At 64.5% G+C, this 20,632-nt stretch overlaps 1 protein-coding gene across 2 annotated transcripts in view; it reads right to left on the bottom strand.

The window, feature by feature from the left end:
* The window catches only part of NOTCH1 (notch receptor 1), a 44,387-nt gene extending 25,471 nt beyond the window's left edge, over nucleotides 1-18,916 (bottom strand). For both annotated transcript variants that reach the window (XM_027615831.2, XM_027615832.2), the window contains exons 1-3: nucleotides 18,613-18,916; nucleotides 16,830-16,911; nucleotides 337-599 (exon numbers count right to left, since the gene is read on the bottom strand). In XM_027615831.2, the coding sequence (XP_027471632.2) occupies nucleotides 337-599; nucleotides 16,830-16,911; nucleotides 18,613-18,673 (406 nt within the window). In that variant the 5' untranslated portion in view covers nucleotides 18,674-18,916. The remainder of the gene's footprint in view (nucleotides 1-336; nucleotides 600-16,829; nucleotides 16,912-18,612) is intronic.
* Nucleotides 18,917-20,632: the final 1,716 nt, after the last annotated feature.

Below are 20,632 nucleotides of genomic sequence, written 5' to 3'. Positions count from 1 at the left end.
GGCCTCGAGACCTGACCCCAGTGTGTCCCCTCCAGAGCCCCACGCAGCGTCAGAGCCCCCGACGGAGGCTGGCCCACCCCCGAGCACAGGACGAGAGACAGGACCCCCTTCCTCACGGGGGCAGGGAGGAGTGGGGGCCCTGGAGCAGGGCAGCCACAACTGGACAAGTTCGGGGCTGGGAAGGGGCGTGGGGACTCCAGGGTAGGGGTCACCGACCCCAGCGGCCTGAAGGACAGACTGACCTGGCATCTGCCCCGCTCGTCACGGCACATGGGCAGCCGGGGCAGGGCCAGCGTCTGAGGGTCCTCGGGGCCGCCACCCGCTGCCCTCTCTCACCTGACCAGCCCGGGGGGCAGCGGCACTTGTACTCGGTGAGCGTGAGCAGGTCACAGGTGCCCCCGTTGCGACACGGGGTGGAGAGGCAGGCGTTGTCTTGGGGCGTCAGGCAGAGGGGCCCGGAAAATCCCAGGCGGCAGGTGCAGGCGTAGTCCACCAGGCCTCCGCGGTCCACCACGTGGCATGTCCCGGCGTTCTTGCAGGGGGCGCTGAGACAGGGGCTGGGCGCCTGGCATCGCTGGCCCACAAAGGCCCCGCTGCAACTGTGGCAGACACACCAGAGCGCTTACTCGTGCCGGCACCCCGGCCAACCACCCCCGTCACCCAGCACTGGCTTCTGTGGAGGCCGCGGCTGCCCCCGGGGAGCGTGGCAGCTGTCGGGCCCCACCCTGGGTGGGTGCAGGGCCGGGTCAGGGGCTCCTCGGGGGGCAGCTGAATGATCTGGGTCCAGGGAGGAGGTTGCACAACAGCACATATGTGCCAAACACCACTGAGCTGCACACTTTAAAGTGGTTAACTTTACATTCAATGAATTTCACCTCAATAAAAAAAAAAAATGATTCTGTTAATTGGGGCAACAGGCTGGAAAGCAGAACGCACAGCGAGGCCTGGCCTTGGTTTCAAAACCCTTATGTCTGCATGAGCGCCTGGGTGAGCCAGCAGGAAGGGGCCACAAGGTGGGTCCCAACCATTCCCCGCGAAGGAGTGCTCTGACGCTCTTCTGTTCTGGGGGCTCACGGCTTTTCTGCTTTCACTACGGACGCGATCATGAACGTACAGAGGGCCGAGACGCAGCAGATTGTCTCCCGTTTCCTTTCCAATGTGGATTCTTTCTGCTGGAGGTCTTACCTGACGGGAATACCACCAGGACGTGGTTGGCACCCCATCCCCCCCCAACCCACGCTCAGCGCCTAGACATGGTTTTCCCTTTCGGGATCAAGTCTTCACAATGTCCAGACAACATCAGCTGGGAGCAGACACACCCGTTTCATGGCATGAGAAATCAAGGTGCGCGGAAGAGCATCCTTCCCGAGCTCTCAGTGAGCCAGCCCAGGGCTGGGGAGCTGGGGGTGAAGGCTGCCATGTCCACCAGGTCTGTGCCCTGCCCCAGAACATGCTGCTCGGGCTCCAACAGGAGCGGACGAACTGGGAGGGGGGCGTCTCACGGGTTCTTTGCAGGGACGGGGCTCCGCGCAGGCCACCCCCACCCCAGGGCCCCCCTTGGCCACCTGTCGGCCCAGCTTCTGGAGCCTGGGCCATAAATTGCCCCCTGAGGTCACCTTGTGGCCTTGTACTCGAGGGAAAAGCTCAGTAAAGGCTCTGGGACCAGCCAGGCATTGTTCTTCCCAGGGGTGAAGGCTCTGAGGCATAACGTGCCCCTGGCCCGCCTCCGGCCCACAGCGGCCTGGGAAAGGCAGCTGGGACGCCACACCCACAGCTCTGGGCACCGGGTCAGCAGGGCCTCCACCCCCAGCAGAGGCGGGTACTGGTGGGGAAGCTCAGGTCCCCGGATGAAGAGGGGGCTCTCCCAAGCATGGAAATATCCCATCTTTCAGAGCCCAGCCAAGAAGGGGCTGCCCCGTGGCCCTGGCACGGAAACCACAGCCACGGCTGTCCCATGGGGACGCAGCCTGCCGGTCCTCACTGCCTCCCCTCCTGCCTGCCCCTGGGGCTAGAATCAGACCCGCATGGGTGGGGTGGCGGTTTGGGGGGCCGGGGTCTCGGAGTCTCCGCATTTCTCAGCAGTGGGCTTCTCCCCAGGCTGTCCCCAAGGCCTGGGACGCGTCTGTCTCCCTGCAGGTTTCTATCTGTGGTGGCAGCTTGGAAAGGTGATAAGGATGACACAAAATGGCCCCCCTGGCCCACCATCTGTTGTCAGAAGCCAACAGTCCCAAACCAACTGGCTTCAAGAAAACCAGTCGGGGGAGGCAACTCAGGCCAGAGTCGGGCTCCTGCCCAGCCTGCTGGGGAAGCAGGCCGCGGGGTCGGTGGCTCTGGCAAGGGGGACTCCTGCACGACCACGCTCCAGGACCCCGGGGAGTTACCGACCGTCGGCTCTGGCCTGAGTGGCACTGGGAGCCCGGAGTGGAGCGGCGGGGGATGGGTGTGGGGGGACAGGCAGCACCTCCCCCAACCTATCAATGCCCTCCATTGTCAGGCAGGACCTAGCCACCGCGCCACTTGGAGAAAAGGCTCTTTTTTCTTTCCCAGCCATGGACGGAGCGGGCGGGTGGTGGGTGCCGGGTAGAGGGTGCTTGCCTTGTCCACACCGCCCCCCCCACAAGCCCTGCTGGCTTGAGGGGAGGGAAGTCTTCAGGGTCCTGGGGGGGTGTCCTTGGGTACCCCCTGCCACTAGACGGATCCCTAACTTGTCCGGATGTTGGGTGTCCCCAGATGGACCGGAAGGCTCTGCCTGGATACACACCCCAAACCCTCCAGCCATGGGACAGTGTCTCTGTGAACAGCCCCCGTGCTCTGGCTCAGGAGTGGGGACCCCCGTGGGAAGACCTTGGGACAACCCACCTGGATGGGTGGCAACCTAGCCAATGAGGCTGGGTTATGCCAGGCCAGCGAGGGAAAATACGCCAATAAATCAGGCGTCAGTAGCATGGACAAAGGCTGGCCGGGAAGCAGGTGCGCCTGTGGCCGGGGACGCGGGCAGCAGCTGATCCCAGCCGGGCGCGGCGGGCCGCCAACCAGGGCGGGCGGGGCAGGGACCAGAGAGGCTTCTCTGCGTTGGGGGGGGGGGGGGGGCGGGGGGGCGGAGCCACGGCTGAGAAGGCCCATTGTCTCCCCTACTCCTGCCCAGGCCAGGCAGACAGCACCGTGAAAGCATGCTGCCCGGCCCGAGCTGGCTCCTGGGCTGGGCCTGGACGTGGCCGCCACCACCACCAGCACCCCAGCTCGAGGACAGGCAGGGCCACGAGGGGAGGGGTGGCCCCTGGAGGAGGGACAGTAGAGGCAGATGCTTTGTGGGGCAGTGTGGGGTGTGAGGTACAGGGGCTTGGCTGGGAGCCTGAGCCAAGAGGAAGCACCAGGCCAGGCACAGGGTCTGGGACGGGAGGCGGGTGGAGCACCTTTGGGCCAGTCCTGGAGGCCATCCTGCCCCCTCTGTGCCCCACGCCCCTGGCTCCGGGCAGCCTCCAGTCATCTCTCTCCTCTGCACCTGTGGACACCTCTCTGCCCACCTGGCCACAGCACGGGAGCTCCCCGGGGATGGACACCTGTGGTCCCTTCTGCCCAAGGCACCCAGACTTCCCTGAGGGGGCCGGAGGGACCCTCCGTCCTCAGTGCCTGTCCTGGGGGTCGGTGTAAGTGCCTGGTGGGGTGGGGCCCCGGGCCCGGCAAAGGGAATGGCACCCAACAGCTGCCTCGAAAGTGAGAGGCTTCCCAGAGTGGGCCCGGGTCAGGGCCTCGGGTGACCCGAGCGATACCTCCTGCCGACCTGCACGCCCCTCCTGTCCGGGCGGGGTGGTGAGCCCAAGACAGCCGAGGCGAGCCCCCTACAGACTGGACAGGGACGGTCCCGCCCAGCACACTGCACGGCTCCCGTGCCTCACCGCCCCTCCTTGAGGCCGCCCAGCACCTGCTCCCCCACCTGCCCTTCCTCCCACCCTCCGTGCGGCCTGCCCCTCCGACAGGCCAACCCATGCTGGCCGTGGCAGGTGAGTGACAGGTGGGCTGGGGGCTCCAGGCACAGGGCCGCAGAGGGGGCCGACAGGGGGCCAGGCTTCCGGCAGACACCCTGCCCAGCGGAGGAGCGCCAAATGGCTGCCGGGCGGCTTTGTCCCCGCCTCAGTATTTCCACTGTGCTCACTCCCGCCCTCCCCAGCCGGCACCGCTCCATAGAAATGCGACTCCAGAAAGCATCCGGAGGCAGATGTTGCTGTGACCTTTCACCCGGGACTAATTCTAAATTGTGCTGTTTTCCTTTCTAAGCTAAGCAGCCATCTGCCACCCCCAGGGGACAGATGACAGGTCTCTTTGCCCCACACTAGGGGAGGGGGGAGGGAGTCGTGAAGAATGCTATGCTCAGCTCTGCCCTCAAGGAGTTTGTGGTCCAGCGGTGAGCACGGAGCCCTGCACCCTGGCAGCTGGGGGGGCAGTGATGTGGTACCCCCCCTTCTGTCCACAGGAGGAACCCAAGATACCCCAGGACAGGTGCTTCCTGGGGGCGCCGGTGAAACGTACTTCGATCAGAGGAACTTTCGGGGTCGGGCAGAGGAGGGGGTCTCCATCCCACTCTGCCTGGGCCTCTGTTTCCCGAGGGGGGAGGTCAAGGGACTGCACATGCTCAGAGGGCCCTCGTGCACATCGCCCGGCCACCTGACCATTTGGGCAGAGGGGACTCACTCTCGCCAGCACTGGATTTGGTCTGTGCGTGATTTACCGCGTCCCTGGGAACATACTGACGGAACCAGCCGAGCTACGCGTGTTTACGGAAAGCTCTGGAGACACAAGGACTTTGCCTGCCCAGAGGGGACCCACCCTGCCAGGACCAGGAGGAGCTCGGGCGGCCACTCCAAAGGTGGGCAAGGCCCCCGCCTCCCGACGCAGGGACCGCCCTGCCCACCCCACTGAGCAGCCTGCATCCCAGGCTGCTTGCTATAAAAAGCCACCTGGATGTAATTAGCAACCCTTCCTTAACTGACTCCACCTGTCCCTAGTAGAACGACCCCAGGGGTAGCGGGGAAGGCCTGCTCCCAGGCCAAATTCCCGCCGCCACCATCACCAGGGCCAGTGCCTCCTGGCTGCGGAATGGTTACTCGGGAGCAGAACAAGGAGGGCATTCCTCACCGACCCTGCCCCCAAGCTGCCTGCTCCCCACATGCCTCTGCCTGCAGCAGACTGCCTAGAAGCCCCCTCCCCACATCACCCCTGCTGCCCCTCCACGAGCCTGCTGCCTAGGAAGCGCCCGGGGCCCTTGGGCTCCTGCTGTGTATGGGCCAACCAAGTCAACATCACTGGTGTCCACTGGTGACAAGGGGTGGGGAACACGGCTGCTTCCTGATCCTGCCTGGAGCCCAATCCCGTGGTGCTCAGCAAAGGCCCATCGCCTTCCACCCAAACCACTGACACGGGACACAAAACTAGGGCCCACCCACCCCTGGACAGCTGGGCCAGGAGTTTCTGAGACCCCTGGCCTGGGGAGAATAGAACCACCCACCTCCCAGCCCACCTAAATGGGGCCACCCGTGGACTGGGTGGGGAGGCTCCTGGCCCCTTGCTACAGGGGCAGACAGAGGCCAGCATAGAAAGGCATGGGACCCGAGGTCCCCAGAGGTACAGCCATGAGTACTGCAGTCAATAAGCCCAAGTCTTTCTCTGGTCAAGGCTTGGGGGGGGCGGTTCTGAGACCTCAGCCCCCCCCTTGGGTAGAGGCCAGGCCAAGTCCCCCCCATACCCCAGCAGGGGCCACCGTCTTCCAGGAGGCAATGGATGAGGGATGATGTGCTGACTGCAGGCTGGGCGGGGAGCTTGGTGACCTCTGTGGGCCTCCCCCAACTGTGCCCCACCCGGGGACCTGGCGTCCTTTCCCACTGGGAACAGCCAGGGCAGCTCAGCTGGGGGGAGAGCACCCCCAGGAGATGTGAGAACTGGGACAACTGAGCACTGGCCCCTTGCCTTTCCCCCCAGAGTCCCCAAAGAGCCATCGTGTGAAAAGTCCCCAGGTCCCTCTCACACCTGCAGAAGACTTGCCCAGACACCTGTCTGCGGCTGAGCTGGGACCCCGCCAGTGCTCTGCTGGGCTCCAGGGGCACCTGACCATGGCCCTCGGCAACCTCCAGGCTTTTGCCCCTTTCTGCTCTGGCTCCCCTCCCCACCTCGACAGGCACAGGGGGGCGTGGGTTGTGCCCTGCTCAGGTGTGGGGGTTACTGCCTCCACCACCGCGTGTGGCCCTGGAAGTGATCCCAGCAGGGGCGGTGGGTGCCTGGCTGAGCAGTGGCCTCCCTCCAGCCTCTGCAGCCGTTGGGCCCCATGGGGGGGACCCTGCCTGTGACTCCCAGGGCCTCGGGGGGGGCAGCGAGGGCTGACACAGACCGACCCCCCCCCCCCCCAGACCAGCATGGCGGCGGTGGCCAGCAGCCCAGGGCAGGTGGGGGCGTGGGGCCTGCCCACGACCCAGGGCCCAGGCTTTCCGGCCCCAACAGCTGCTGGCTCTTTGTCTTGAATCTCTTCCCCAAGTCACATCTCTGGATGCTCTAAGATATGCTGGGTAGAGCAAATGCAGGAAAAGCATGGCTTCCTTCCCCGGCTCTGGGGGAAGCCCTTTGTGTCCCCACACAAATGATGAACCTGCCCTCCTGGGAAGCCACCTTTCCCACTGCAGGGAAAACAATGCCCCCAATGGCTCATTGTCCCCGGGTCACTCTGGGCTGCCCCACCCTCGATGTGGGAAGTGGCCAGTGGTCTGAAGGGAGGGAAAGGCCAGTATGAGGTCGAGCAGCTTCCTGAGACGGCCCAGCAGCAGGGGACAGAGGCGACCCAGGCCCACCCATGGGGTGAGGAGGGCCGCTGGTTGGCACAGCCAGCAAGAACAGGGTCCCCTGGGATCACAAAAGAGCCCTGTGGCAGTGAGGCATGTGAGAACAGTCTGCTGCCCACTCAGAGAATCCTTCCCCCGTCCCCCAAAAGGTAGAGCCCCAAACTAGAGACAAGGTTGGAAGATGTGACCTCTCCCAGAGGCCTGCTGCCCCCCTCCAGCTGCAGGGGCCTCTGCTCCCAAGCGGACAGAGCCCAGACCTGCACCCCCAATCGCTCAGATGCAATGAAGGACTCGACAGGCTCACGAGGCCACAGGGAGGGCTTAATCCAAAACTCGATTAATTAAGTCAGCAATTGCAGAGTGAGCTCCCTGCCAAAGCCAGAAACGATTCTGGCAGCTTCCTGCCTCCACTCCTAGGAGCAGATGCCGTCTCAGGGGGTGTGGGGAGAGGACAGGCTGCTTAGTGACACCCCCGACCCCCTGGCCGGCCAGAGCGGACACTCAGGGGCACTTGAGCTCGTCCAGAATCTGGAGAGGGCACCAACAACCCCCTCACGTGGGTTCCCGAATGATGAAATAGGACCTGTACTTAGACCCCTCCAGCTTCCCCTCGCCGGGCTCCCCCAACGGCCCTACAGGTACACACTGGGCCCATTTCACAGACAAGAAAACCAGGGCTCAGGCATGGTATGCACACAGCACCACCTGGACTTGAATGCAGCTCTTTACCAGGAGCCAGCCACCCAGGAGCAGTCAGAGCAGGGCTGTCTGTCTGCCCCGCTCCAGAGGCAGCTTCGGGTCCAGCAGGAGCTCACAGGTAGAGGAGGGAGGGTGTGTGTCCCCTGCACCCCAGATGCCCTGCCCAAAAGGCCGGGGTTTCTCACCTGACCACCTGACCGCCCCAGCCCCAGAGGGCTGCAGCAGACAATGCATTCTTACACCCCCAAGCTCAGAGAAACACAAAACCCGGGGTGGGGGGTAGGGCTCCGGGTGAGAGGTCTGGGAACCAGGAAGCCTCCCAGCCAGCTGGCGGGTGGGACGGCTCTGGGGCCCCGGCTCCTCTGCAGCCCCGTCCAGCAGGAGGGCCAGTCACCCTCCTCCACGGGGCCGGGGGCCTTTCCTGCCCACAGGCGCTGGCACGAGGGGGCGGGAGCTCATAGCCAGCCTGCCCCCACTGCACTCGGCCGGGACACCTGTGGGCTGTGGGGACCCCGCAGGGCCAGCTGTGGGCTGCCTCCAGCTAAGCGGTGGTCCCAGAGGTCACCCCCATCCTGCACCGCTCCCCAGTCCCTTTCTCTCTGGCCTCTGCTGCCCACTCACACCGCTGAGCACCCCCGCCCCCACAGACCAGGCTCCACGCCCCCCAGGCCTGCGTACCTGGCTGTGTAGCCCTTGCCGGTCACCCTGGGCCCAGCACGGCCTCCAAGGTGCCCTGGGATGCAGCAAATGCCAGAAGACGGAACCTAGGCCCGGGGTCAAGGAGGTGAGGGTGGGGCCTGCGGTCACCCTCTGGGGACACCCAGCTGTCCTGGGACAGCTGACATGGGTCTGGGGCCCTCTGGAGGGCTTTTCCCTGCAGGGAAAGTGGGCGGCTCTCGGGCTGGGCTTCACCCTCTGCCCTAGCATGAGTTCACCCAAATGCCGGGGCAGGGCTGGCCTGGGGGAGCTTTCTGGACGAGGCCTCTGGGCACGAGGGGAGGGCTCCGACAGAGTAAAAGTCAACCGATGTGTTCCATCGGGGGACCCGCCCGTGTTAGAGCCGCGTGCAGACCCACATGGACCTAAAGGGGACACTGACCTAGAATCACCCCAGACAGGCTGCAAGGGCTGCACCATCACTGGCCAGCAGCTCTGTGGGATGCCTCCCCCAGCTCAAGGCGCCAGGTCCCCATCCTCCCTGAGGGAAAGGAGCTCAGAAAGGTGAGTGGGCAGCCCAAGGTCACACAGCCCGGGTGGCAGAAGGAAGCCCATGCCACAGCCTGTGCTGCCAATGGAGGCGACACCCCAACTCAGCGGGAGCGGCACGCTAAAACGGGGGAAAGCCCCGCTCAGGGCAACCGGCTGGGACTGCAGCTTCTTCCAGAACCTCGAGCCGCCCACCAGCCTCCGGCCTCAACTTCCGGCTCTGCGCCCACCCCCACCGCTGTGCCGGACCCCGGGCCCCGGACCACCGGGGGGAGGGTGTCACCATGCTCTGAGCCCCAGCCACACGCAGACGCTGGCACACACAGCCTTGCCTGGCCGCCCCGTCTGGCTCCCAAGCAGACAGGGCTGAGGTCGCCCTCATTCTGACCACGGAGGGGAAGTGCAGAGGGGGAGCCCCGCCCTGCGGGCCGCCCCATGGGAGCCGGGACCAGCCAGGCTGACAGGTGGAGGAGCCCTCGGGTTGACCCGGAAGGCCCAGGGCTAGTCACCTCACCCAGGCCCTCCCCGGAGGGAGGGGAGACAGAGGCCCCGAGGGGCGGACAGACGTGTGGCAGGACCCTCCCCACTGCCCAGCCTGAGCTCAGCGTCGCTCTTACTGAAAAGCTGTCAGGGAAAAACACACACACTCAAAACTCTGGCTTCTTCCCCAAACCTCTCATTTCCAGTAACTGTGCAGTTTCCGCTCACCAACAACCGACACAGGAAATGGTGGGAGGCAGGTCCCCAGCCCCACGACGGGCCCTGCTGCGCAGGCCTGGACAGACCTTTCCAGGGGCCGACAGCTGCCCCTCTCCCCCGCGCACCCCCCTGTCCCGCAGCGGCTACCCCCCCTCCCCACCCCCCCGCAGCCTGGCCGGGCTGGTGGGAGGTCTGTGCTGCTCCCTCCTGGCCGCTTCCTGCCCCGGGCTAGGCACAGGCAGAGGGGCAAACACCTCCCCGGGGCCTGGCGCACCGAGTAGGCTCCCTACTAGCCCAGGCCGGTCGGCGGAGGGTCAAGAGCGGGTGTGGCCGGGCCCTGGGTTCTGGCCCCCTGGGCAGATGCCTGTGGCTCAGCTGTGACCCAGGCCAGGCCACCACCGTGGGCTGAAGAAGGAAGGGGGTCGGCAGCCGAGCGGCTGCCCGGGCCCGGAAGGGTCCCCAGGGAAGGGAGTAGCCGAGGGCTGCCGCAGCGTCTTCCCACCCCCTTGCCGCATGACCCCACATGGGTCCAAGACGTCTCAGGGCGGGTGGGTGGGGTGGGGCTGTCTGAGACATTCTGTGGCCACCTGTCAAGCCCCAGCCTCCCGGGGCCCCGTGCTGTCCCGGTGGGATGGACGTGACCATCCGCCTGGCTCCCCGGGGCCTTGGCTCCACCTGCGGGGGAGCAGTTCGCTCAGCAAATCAACAGTGTCAACAGAGGGACAAGGGAACCACTCACCCAGCTTAACAGAACCACCAACTGGAGCACTAGAGCACACGCGACTGACGGCTAGCCCATTGAGGGCTAAGCTGGGACAGCTGGGGACGAAGCCTCACCCACTCGTTACGGTGTGGCCAGGACAGGCCCCAGCCCCAGCCCAGCACAGAAGCTGTAATGTGGCCACTCCTCTGGCAAGCACCTCAGTGGCTCCCACCTGCACGCCCACCCATCTCTGAGCAGCCTGTGCGCAGGGAGCCAGGGGAGTTGGCGAGGGCCCCGTGATCGAGGGACCCCACCTTGGCGGGGGGAGCTCTCAGGGTGAAGAGTCCAAAGCCGCAGTTGGGCCAGTGCCGTGGGGGCCTCCCAGACTGAGACCCGGCCGGGGGCTGGCAGCTGTGTGTGAGGGACGCTCAGGTTTGGGAACTGCAGGTGTGGGCATCAGACGCCAGGCTCCCCAGTGCACGCCTCTCCCCAAGACCCACTGGAAACCAGGACCCCAGGCACTTCTTCCTGGAAACTGTGAGCCCCCGAGGGCTGCCTCCATTGCTTGGGGGCCCCAGGTGTGACCTCCAGAGAAAGCCCCCAGCCCCCAGCCCAGAAGAGCTCAAGACCCACAGCACGACAAACGGCTGTGGGGGCCGGAGGGGGCAGGCTGCCTGGTGGGAGAGGCCAGGCCTCCCAGAGGGGTCCACCACCCACTCAAAGAAGCAGCTCTGCGTCAGGGAGGAAGCAGGGAGAGCACAATGCTTAACTGCACTAATTCACCCTAAAGCGCTAATGACGTGACATCCTGACCCCTGCTGATCCCTGGCCCTGAGCTTGGGGGAAAGTGGGGAAAGTCGTTTTGGGGGCCGCCTTTGCCAGAATGCTTCCATCCTAGGAGCAGTGGGTGCAGGGTCGGAAGGAACCGCTCAATGGCGAAACACTGCGGGGGAGAGTTTCTGCCCCAGAATTCCATGGGTCTCGGAGATGCAGAGAAAGCAACCCCCCCACCAAGCGGGGGTGAGTCCAGATGCTAACGCTCACAAGTCTGCCTGACCGGGAGGGACCACTCTGCTGCCCTGCGGGAGACGTGGAGCCTCCCTTAGCCCAGAAGGCAACCTGGAGGGACCCCATCTGCGTCTAAGAGCGAGAGGCCAGGCCCCCAGCCCCCTCTCATCTTCTACGGGGCCACACCAGGTAACTCTGAGCTGACCCAGGAACGTCCAGGACAGGCAAATCCAGAGGCAGAAAGCAGACATGGGCTGACCAGGGCCGGGGGCCGGGAGAATGGGAGGCCTACTTAGCGGGGCCAGCCCAGAGGTGCTGGGGGCGGGCGAGGCAGACACAGGCCCCACCGTGTAGGAGAGATGCGATGTTGCAGGACCCGACTGCGGGACAGAGAGCGGGCCCCGAGAGCAGAGCGGGAGACGGGGGGTGGTGGGGGTGAGGTGGGGGGCAAAGCTCCAGAGCCAGACAACACTGGTGGTGGTACAGCCTTGGGAACGTATTAAATGCTGGAATCGCACCCTTCAAGTGGCTAAAGCAGCAAAACTCACGATGCCTATAACTGATCACCAAGACATCCATATATGTATCCAACCCCCCCAATCTTCAGCCCCTCCGTGTCCTAGGGGTGGGGGCGCTCCGTCTTGAGGAGACAGCCCGGGGCCCGGGCTGCTCCCGAAAAGGGCCTTCCTCTGCCTGTCCGCCCCTCCTCCAGACACCTGCACATCACTACACCCTCCCCATCAGGCACTGCCCGGCCCCAGGGGCCAGCTGGTGAGAACACCGGAGCCTAGAGCAGGGCCCAGACTCGCAGAACCTGCCCTCCTGCGCGGCCTGGCCTGACCGCCACGCACCCCCGCCCGCACCCAGGCATTTACAGGCCTGTCCCAGGGTCCTGTTGGGATGCTGTGGAGGGGAACTCCCTCACGTACAGAGGGGGAAACGGAGGCCCAGGTTGTGTGTCTGAGGGGGCCCTGCCAACCAGAACCACGCTGGCTCTGTATCTTCTCGACCAGGCACGGCAGGGCATGGGGGGAGGGCACACAGCCCCCCAGAGGTGGTCAAGCCCCGCCGCCCCGGGAAACTTCAGGGCCATCAGACACATCGGCCCCACAGTCACGATGCCCCGAAGCCAGCTGCCTGTCAAAGCCTGGGTAGCTCTGGATACACCTGCACACGAAGGGGGCGCTGACAGAAGCTGGCTTCAGACCCCCACCCCCGGCCCGGCCTCAGTTTTTCCCACCTGTAAACTGGCTTTGGAAAAAAAAAAAAAAAAGACAAGCAGAGCTGGCCACCACCTGGAGGGGGTGTGAGCCCGCCGAGAAACGCGTCTGCCAGGGTTTTATGGGGCTGTCTGCGCGTGGAGTTATTACTGGTACGTTGTTGAGGAAAGCAATCTAGGTGCTCAATCAGCTCTGCAAAGCCACATCCTTTCACTATTTATAGACAAGACATGAAACAGGAAAGGTGCCCTCCCCACTCCAGGAGGGTGCAACCCCTCGGCCCGGCACGGCCCCGGGGCCCCCCACCTGCCAGCACAGCCCCGGCCACCCATCGAAGGCACGCCGAGCACAGAGGGGGCTGGCGCTGGCTTCCGTGGGGTCCCGCAGGCCCCTCCCCAGCCACCAGCAGCAGGGGGTCCCAACACCCACGCCACACCCCCCACCATCCTGTTGAAGAGCTTCTCCTCCGTCAACTGTTGGCCCTGACCCACCCTCTTCCTGCTAAGGGCACAGTTTCCTCTCTCTTTTAAAAAAAAGTATGTACTTCTTTGCAACGGGAAAAATGTTAGCTTCTGTGCAGAGGCAGGCCTGGTCCCAGGAGGCACCTTCCTTCAAAGAAGGCATGTGCCTTGACGTCTCTGCACAGAGCAGGTGAGCCTAGGAGCCAGTCTGGTTCACCCTGGGTGTCTAACACGTGTGTTTCTAACCTGGTCCCGGGGCCCAGGCACCACATAAACAGAGGAAGCCCCACAGCAGCCTTGAGAGTGAGGCTGGCCCTCCCCCAGCCTCGCCCAAGACTCCCAGGTGACTCAGTGGAAACAGCCAACCAGGTGACGGGAGCCGAAGGAGCGGTCCCTCTGAAGCCCAGGGCCGAGTCACTTCTCCCGCCTGAGCCTCCCGACCTCCCCTCGTAAAGGGAAGTTGTCCTGCGGGCCTGCTGCCTCGGAGAGTGGCCGGGGAGGGCTTGGGGCGGCGCGGGCAAGACAGGACAGTGGGTAGGAACACAGGCTTTGGAGAGAGAGAGGTGCCACTCTGCACCCCGCCAGCCTGGCAGATCACACCCCCCATGGCCGGCCCACATGGTGTCACAGGCTTGCGAGGAGCCATATCAGCCCTGGGTCAGGCTGCCCTGCCCACCGCGCTCCCCTCTGCCTCACACGTCACACCCACCCACGTGTTCTTGCCAAGAAAGTCACCTCGTCACCCCCAGCAGGGCCAGGGCGCCCTGAGCCTGCTAGCCAGTGCCTCGGGCAGAACCTGGCGCACACAGCAGGTGCTCAAAAGCGTCTTTGGGAAAAAGCAAAGAGGACTGGGGATCAGAGCCACGGGCGGTGACAGGACCCTCAGCATCGGTGAGCCCCTCCCCAGGCAGCACCTTCTGAGTTCTCTGAATTAACTCATCAGCCAACTAAACATCCGAGAATGAGGATCCTGAAACCAGCCCTGTCAGCTCAAAAGGAGAAGGCAGGCAGGGAACCGGACACTCCAGCCGGTGCCTAAAGCATGCGGCTCTTATGCAATCCTCGCACCACGAAGAGATCAATGGTGGGTCAGCTGCGCGTTACAGACGGGGAGTCGGAGTTCAGGTGACCAGCGACCTGGGGTCACAGAACTAGTGGGTGGCGGAGCCAGGCCTCAAACACTGGATGGTCCCGGGCTAAAGCCCACCACCTGCCAGCCAGCTGGACTTCCCTCCCAGGTGCCCTGAGCATGATGGCTCACCCCGCTTCTGTGATCACCTGGGAGAGGCCCTGGGCGGGGAGCGGGGGGCGGGGATGGCCTTTCTCGCAGTCAGGGGGAGTACCTTAGCAATCCTGGGGCCTCAGCTCCCCGCCCAGGCCGGGGCAGGCCCCACAAGCCTTTCAGACCGAGATCGCACGCCCACCCAAACAGACAACAGTCCCCTCAAGCCTTCTCCCACCCCCAAACAAAAGAGGGGGAGCCCATGTGAGTATCCCCCCTCTGCACCGACTGCCCTGGGCTTGCCTGCAGGGTACTGCACACACAGAGCAGCCGTCCAGAAACGGCACTCTGCCCACAGGGACAGGCCGTGGGGCCCGTCCTCTGCAGCCACTGGCCCACCAAGCCTCAGCTACTCCGTGAAATCCTGGGAAGGCTTTCACACCAACAGAAACCTTTTTCTCTGACCCTGATCCCTGCAGCCACCTGACTCGCGGCCTCTGGGGAAGGTTCCTTCTCTTTGGGGTGGAAACATATGATTCACCAGGTACTAATGTGCCTGGAACGGGAACACCACCGTTTCCCACGCCCTATCCATAGGAGAGCCAGCAAACCGATCCAGAAAGTCAAAGAACTTTCCGAGAGAGTCCAGGATGAATGCTGCAGAGTTGGAATTCACACCGAGGCTGGCACCAGAGGCCTCCACCCTCACACCTTTGAGGAAAGAAGGTGGCTTCCCCACTCGGCCTCCCATACTAGCAGACTTTCTGGGGCCTCAAGGGAACAGAAGGTCCCAGCAGAGGGCACAGGGCCCAGGATCAGAGGGAGCCAGGGCCCCTCACAGGAGTGGCCACGACATCCCCGAGCTGCACCCTGAGCCCAGACCCGTGCCTCTCCACAGCTGGGCCTGGCTGGCACCCCATCCCCGCTCCCCAGTCTCCAACACGGTGTGACCCAGAGGTAGGGCCTCTGAGGACGGTGCTTCCGTTCCGCCTTCCAAGTGGATATGCGGGGTGTGCACAATGGGGTCTCTGTGGGCTGAGCTCGGCTGAGTGCCAGGCCAGACTAAGGCAGGCTTCCCGCCAAGGAGGAGGGGGGCCCCAGGCCCCAGGGAGAAGACAAGGCCGGCGCCCGAGCCCTGAGCAGTGGTCCGGCTTGGGCTGGCAGGGCTCTAGGATTGAGGGGTGGGAGAGCATGCCGCACTATCGCTCTGTCCCCTTGAAGTGTCTCACCCCAATGCCAAGGAGGGGGATGCAGTAGCCTGCACCCCAAGGCACCCCCCTCGTGGCCCAGGCTCCAGCCCAGGGAGACCCTAGTGGCCCCTGGGCCGGGCTGTCCCTGCTCCTTGGTGGCCCTGATAAAAGACTGCTCCTACCTTCCCCAGCACCGCACCCCTCCTGCCTTCCCAAAGCCCTCTGCAGAAGTACAGAGACCCCCCCCCACCCACACACACCCCATGGGTGAGCGCGCAGCCAGAGCAGGCCCGGGGCTGGCGGGAAGGGAGTCGTGCATTCTGGGAAGCCACGCATAATTAATCACACGGCATTAATCCGCCTCCCGACAATAGCCGCTGCGCTTCCCCTGAATCCCAGCTGTCGGTCTCTGAATGAAAGGAAACAAGATTTAGGGCATCAAGCGTCGGTGCGGCTTCTGCAGGAGAAGAAAAAGGCCCCAAAAAAGCAAAAAAAAAAAAAAAAAAAAGTAGTGTGCATTCATTAGCATCTGACAAAGACACAATCCTCTTTGTCTATTAAACTGCTCACAGACCTGCTTAATTGGCTTCAGTTTGGGGGGGATGGGGGCAGTGGAAGGGGGGACTGCTTGCCCACGGGCCAAGGGTTGTCAAGGGAAGGGGCCCTCGGCAGTGGGAATGCAGCACTCAGAGGAGGACAGAGGACCCAGGACCGGCCAGGGAGCTTCCCCCTGGGGGCGGAGGGGCCCTTCCTCCAGCCACCAAGCACCTCCTTGTATCCCCATCGGACGAAGTCAAGCTGAAGGGCACCAGCGCAACAGAAAACTTCTCTGAGGCTGGTGTGCACGGGCAGGCAGGGCGCGGACTGTACCAGGACTCCCCGCTGGAGTCCAGGCAGGCTGCGGCGCGCGCCCCCACAACACACACACCCCTGCCCCAGCTATGGGGACCAAGGCCTGGAGAGTGATGGGCTGGATGGTGGGCCAGACGGTGGGGGGTTGGAGCTACAGATGGCAAGATGGAAACCAAGCTCCAGCAGGTACTCCCACCCACCCTCAACCTGGGAGATGGGCTCCCGATGATGATGATGATGTGTTCCCCAACCTCACCTGAGGTCAGAGGAGGGTTGCTGGGGAAGGCCGAGGGCCTGGAGGGGCAGGTCTGACTTTGAAAGAGCCCATTTCTGGCTGAGAGGCCCTGCCTGGAGGAGGCACTCCCGTAGGCAAGGTGGTGGGGGCCGGGCCTCTCTAAAGGTCCACAGCCTCCCCTGGTGGGCAACTTGTTTCTCAGGGACTTTAGAAAGAAATGGGGTACCAGGAATTCCCACCTAGTACCCCAGGAGTCCAAGGTGGCCCACAAAGGCATGCTTGAACCTCCAGCGGCCAGACCAGCTCCACACGCAACATAATTGCTGGTGATTAAGTAATTGCCAGACTTTGTCCAATAAAAGTAGCACGTGACCGCGCCCAGCCTTCTGGGCCATCTCCAGAAGACAATGGCCTAGTGTTCTGTCCCTGCGGGCCGCTGATGCAGAAGGCAGGGGCTCTGCTCCCGACAAAAGCAACAGGTCCCCACAGGGGTGCAGGGTGCGTACTCACACACAGGCTTCGGTGCCGTTGGGGAACACTTCACACTTCCCGCCATTCAAGCAGCTCTCACTGGGCTGGGAACATCGCAGGCCTGGGGAGGGGCAAGACGAGAGGTCAGCCTGGGTGGCAGGAGGGCCCTCAGGACAGGGAAGGGCCCACTCCAAGGGGTACAGCTACCCCTCTACCTAGAAGGCTCTGCCTCATCATGGGCTTGCTGGGGGCAGGGGACCTCAGGAACCCTCCCAAACGTGAACCCCCAAGGGGCTTCAAATCTGCCCAGAGTTCTGTAGTCAGAAATGGGGGGAAGGGCAACAGGTTGGCTGGGTGGCAGGTGGGCAGGTCACACTCAAAGTGGGTACGGTGTCCTGAAATGCCATCTGGACAATGAAGAAGATCTGACATGAACCTGGGCCATTCTCCCAAACTCTGCACCCCCGACCCATCTTCAACGGGTCTTCAACGGGGAGCCCATCGGGGCTGGGGCCCCTATCCAGCCACCAAGATTGTCTTGCTGCTCAAACGTGTTCTGTGAGGGGGCGGTGCTGAGGGGTGGGGTGGCCACACTGGCCCACCACCCCCCCCAACTCGTGGGAAAAGGCGACAGCTGCAAGGCTCAAGGCTCCGCCCGCCAACAAAGCACCAGCCCCAGAATCAGAGCAGCCCATTGTCACCAGGGCCGCCTCCTGGGGCACAGGGGCTGCACCTCGGGGACCTAGCCCAGCCTCCAGGACACCCAATACCTGCTCCTGAAGGCGGGCATCTTCAGCTACACCCAGGAAAAGGGGATGAAGATACCCTGGTTGGAAGGAATTCCACCCCATTCCCAAGAAGGGATTAATCCAGTCGCTCCCTCCCCATTTTACCAGTGCTGTGTAAATTAAGCCCCTCATGGGGGCGGGGATGGGGTGTGACTTGGAACCCCACCTTCTGGAAGTGGGGAGCTAATTCTCCCCTCCAACTTTTAGGGGAAGAGAGGAATTAATCACCACTGGATTCCTCGATGTGAAGTGGAGAGGGACAGCGTTCCTTCTCCCTGTCCCTCTTCACCCTTGCAAGATTCCAAACTTGAACTCGGCAAAGTGAAAGTCCCGCTAGTCACCGCTGGGTGTTCCGCACACCCGCACCACCCCTGCCCCCTCCCCAGCCAAACTGTCTGTGAGCCGGGATGGGGGCGGCGATCAGGCGTGGGAAGGAGACCCCTCCGTCAGCGCCCCTCGCCCCTCGTCCGGCCCCTCGCCAACTCTCCTGAATGGGGAGAAGGCCGGTCCGCCTGGTGCCCCACTGCCCACCACGCCCGGCAGGCTGGTCGCGCCGCACAGCTCAGTAAAGGCAACACGACGCCCCGGACCCCACACTCCGCGCCCCAACATCCGCCCCCGGCGCGGGCCAGAGGCGAGGAAAAAGATAAATGGCCCCAAAGCAACAGGAAACCAAAACCGACTCGATTCAAATCGAAAAGTAGTAGGCAGCTCGCCCGCCTACCCCGGCGGCAAGCCCCACGCGTGGCTGACGATGGCGAGCCCAGGGCTGGGCCTCCGGGGGCCCCGGGGTGGGGGGCGCCTAGCCCCCCACGCCCGGCTTCAAACCCGGCCCTAGGCGCGGGCGGCGCGAGTCCATCCCGGTCGGTCAGGCGGTGCGGGGGAGGGTCGCTCACCTCCCCGAGCCCCGGGTGACCCGGGCCCCCCCTCCCCACCCTGGCCGCCCGCTCCCAGACGCCCGGGGCGCGCGCGCAGGGCGCCACCAAAGTTTCCGAAGGGCGCGGAAAGTTGCGGGCTCGCGGGCGGGCGCCTACCTCGTGCGGCGAGCGCGGGCAGCAGCGCCAGGCAAAGCAGGGGCGCCAGGAGCGGCGGCATGCCTACCCCGCCGGCTGCCCGCTGCGCCCGGTGGCGGCCTCCTGCGCCGGGACGGCGGGGCTCCGGCGCACAGGCGCTCGCCGGACTGTCCCACGAGCGGTGGCGGCGGCCCGCGCTGCTCCCTGCTTCTTGGCGGGCGGGCGGCGCTGGACCCTCGCGGCCTCGGGGCCCGGTTCGGCGCCCCGGCTCGTTCCTCCGCTGCGCTCGCGCCCGCGCCCCGCGCCCCGCGCCCCTGCGCTCCCTCCCGCGGCCGAGGCACTAGTGAGGCGCAGACCGCCGTGCGCTCCGCCCCCGCCCGCCGGCCCCGCCCCTCGGGCCCGCCCCGCCGATCCCTCCGCACCCCTCTCCCTCGCTGGCCTCGCCCCTGCGCGCACCGCGACAGCCCTGCGTCGCCTCGGCCTGGACGCGTATCCGGAGCCCGGGTCCTCTGGGGTTGGGGGACGTGGCGGGGCGAAGGGACGTCGGGGGCCGGCCCTAGGGACTACTTCTTGTTCGAAAGTTTTCAGCGGCAAAAAGTTTGGTTCAGGACTGCGGAAGGATCCGGCTCTGTCGCCTTACTCGGCGACAATTGGCAAAGATTTGCATCTCAATAGCGGAGGAGGCGCGGCCGGAGTGGGGATTGGGGATCCTGAGGGAACCGTGCGCGGTGGGGAGCTGGACCCGTGGAGGTGGGGAGGGGCGGCCGAGGCCGTTTAAGGGTCTCCAGGCCCCGGGGCGGGAGCTCAGGGAGAAGTCGTACCCTCAGCAGCCGTAGGTAAGCCCTGAACCGGAGGCTCTACTCCCCGGAGCCCTGAGGTCTCAGTTGTAAGCCCCCTGGAGACCGCACAGACACCCTGGCTCTGACACTTGACCCCGAGGGATGGCGGCGCCAAAGCCACGGTTTCTGGAAAGAGGGCTCTGGGTGCCCCAATGAAACAACCTGGGGCCAGTGCCTGGTGGCCACACGGATTGCGCTGCCACTCCCCCAGGAGGGACCCGCCCCAGACGCTCCTTGGTCACTGTCCGGCCCGTTTTCTGGCGCCTCCAGCCTAAGATGCCCCGCAAAGCCCACGAGTCCAGCAGGCCCGCGGCTAGCGCCCATGCCGCCCTGGACGCCTCCCACGTGTTCCTTCCGCATGATTTATTTCTCCGCCGCGATGCCAGATTTGGGCATCCTGTGCCAAGCCGGGTTAAGCGCTGGACGTTCAGAATGCCTGCCATAGTCCCCACTGAAACCGAAGTTCATGGCCTGGCACTGAGGACAGACATGCCTATCCCAATGCAGGGTGGTCAGCCCCACGGGAGGAGGTACAACCACCCAGCCCTGCATCCTGGCGGGCTTCTGGAGTAGGTGATGGCAGAAGGGAGCCTTTAAAGGCCGAGAGGGACCTAGCTGGGTGAAGGGCCCTGAGGAAGGATCCTGGGGAGGGAGGGGAAGGAGCACCTGCAGGACTGCAGAACCTGGAGGCTGGCAGCCAAGCAGCCCTTGCAGGGAGCCTTGCGAGCTAGGCAGAGTGGGCTGGTGGTGGGCAGATTGCACACCTGACTCCGGCCTGCTCCTCTTAGCACACCTGCCGTGGGGCACTGGTGGCGGCTGGGGTGATGTGAGTGCTGGAGGGACAGCCAGTCCAGGCCAAGGCAGCTGCCTGCCTCCTCCCAGAAGCTGGCTGCCCTTCCCAGAACCTGGGGTAACATCTCTCGGGGCCAGTGCCTGGGAGCTGAGGCGCCTGGAGGCAGCAGAGATGTTTATATAAGGGCAGCCCAGCAGCCTGGAGGAGCAGATTGTCCGTACAAGGAAGAGGGTGGCTGCAAAGTCCCTCCCTGTCCCCCCTCCCCAGCTCACAGACTTAGGGCTCTGCCCACCACATCCCCCTCTACTCTTGGGGAAGGACTGAAGGCCTCAGGAGCCACTGCCTGTGTGCCCTCCACTGGGGCCCTGCATTCTGCCAATAGGCTTTGGGCCAAAAGTTCAGCCCTGGC

This window comes from Zalophus californianus, chromosome 13, assembly GCF_009762305.2.
Source record: "Zalophus californianus isolate mZalCal1 chromosome 13, mZalCal1.pri.v2, whole genome shotgun sequence".
NCBI lineage: Eukaryota > Metazoa > Chordata > Mammalia > Carnivora > Otariidae > Zalophus > Zalophus californianus.
Note: the sequence above shows the minus strand (reverse complement) of the source record. Positions and strands in the feature narration are given on the sequence as shown.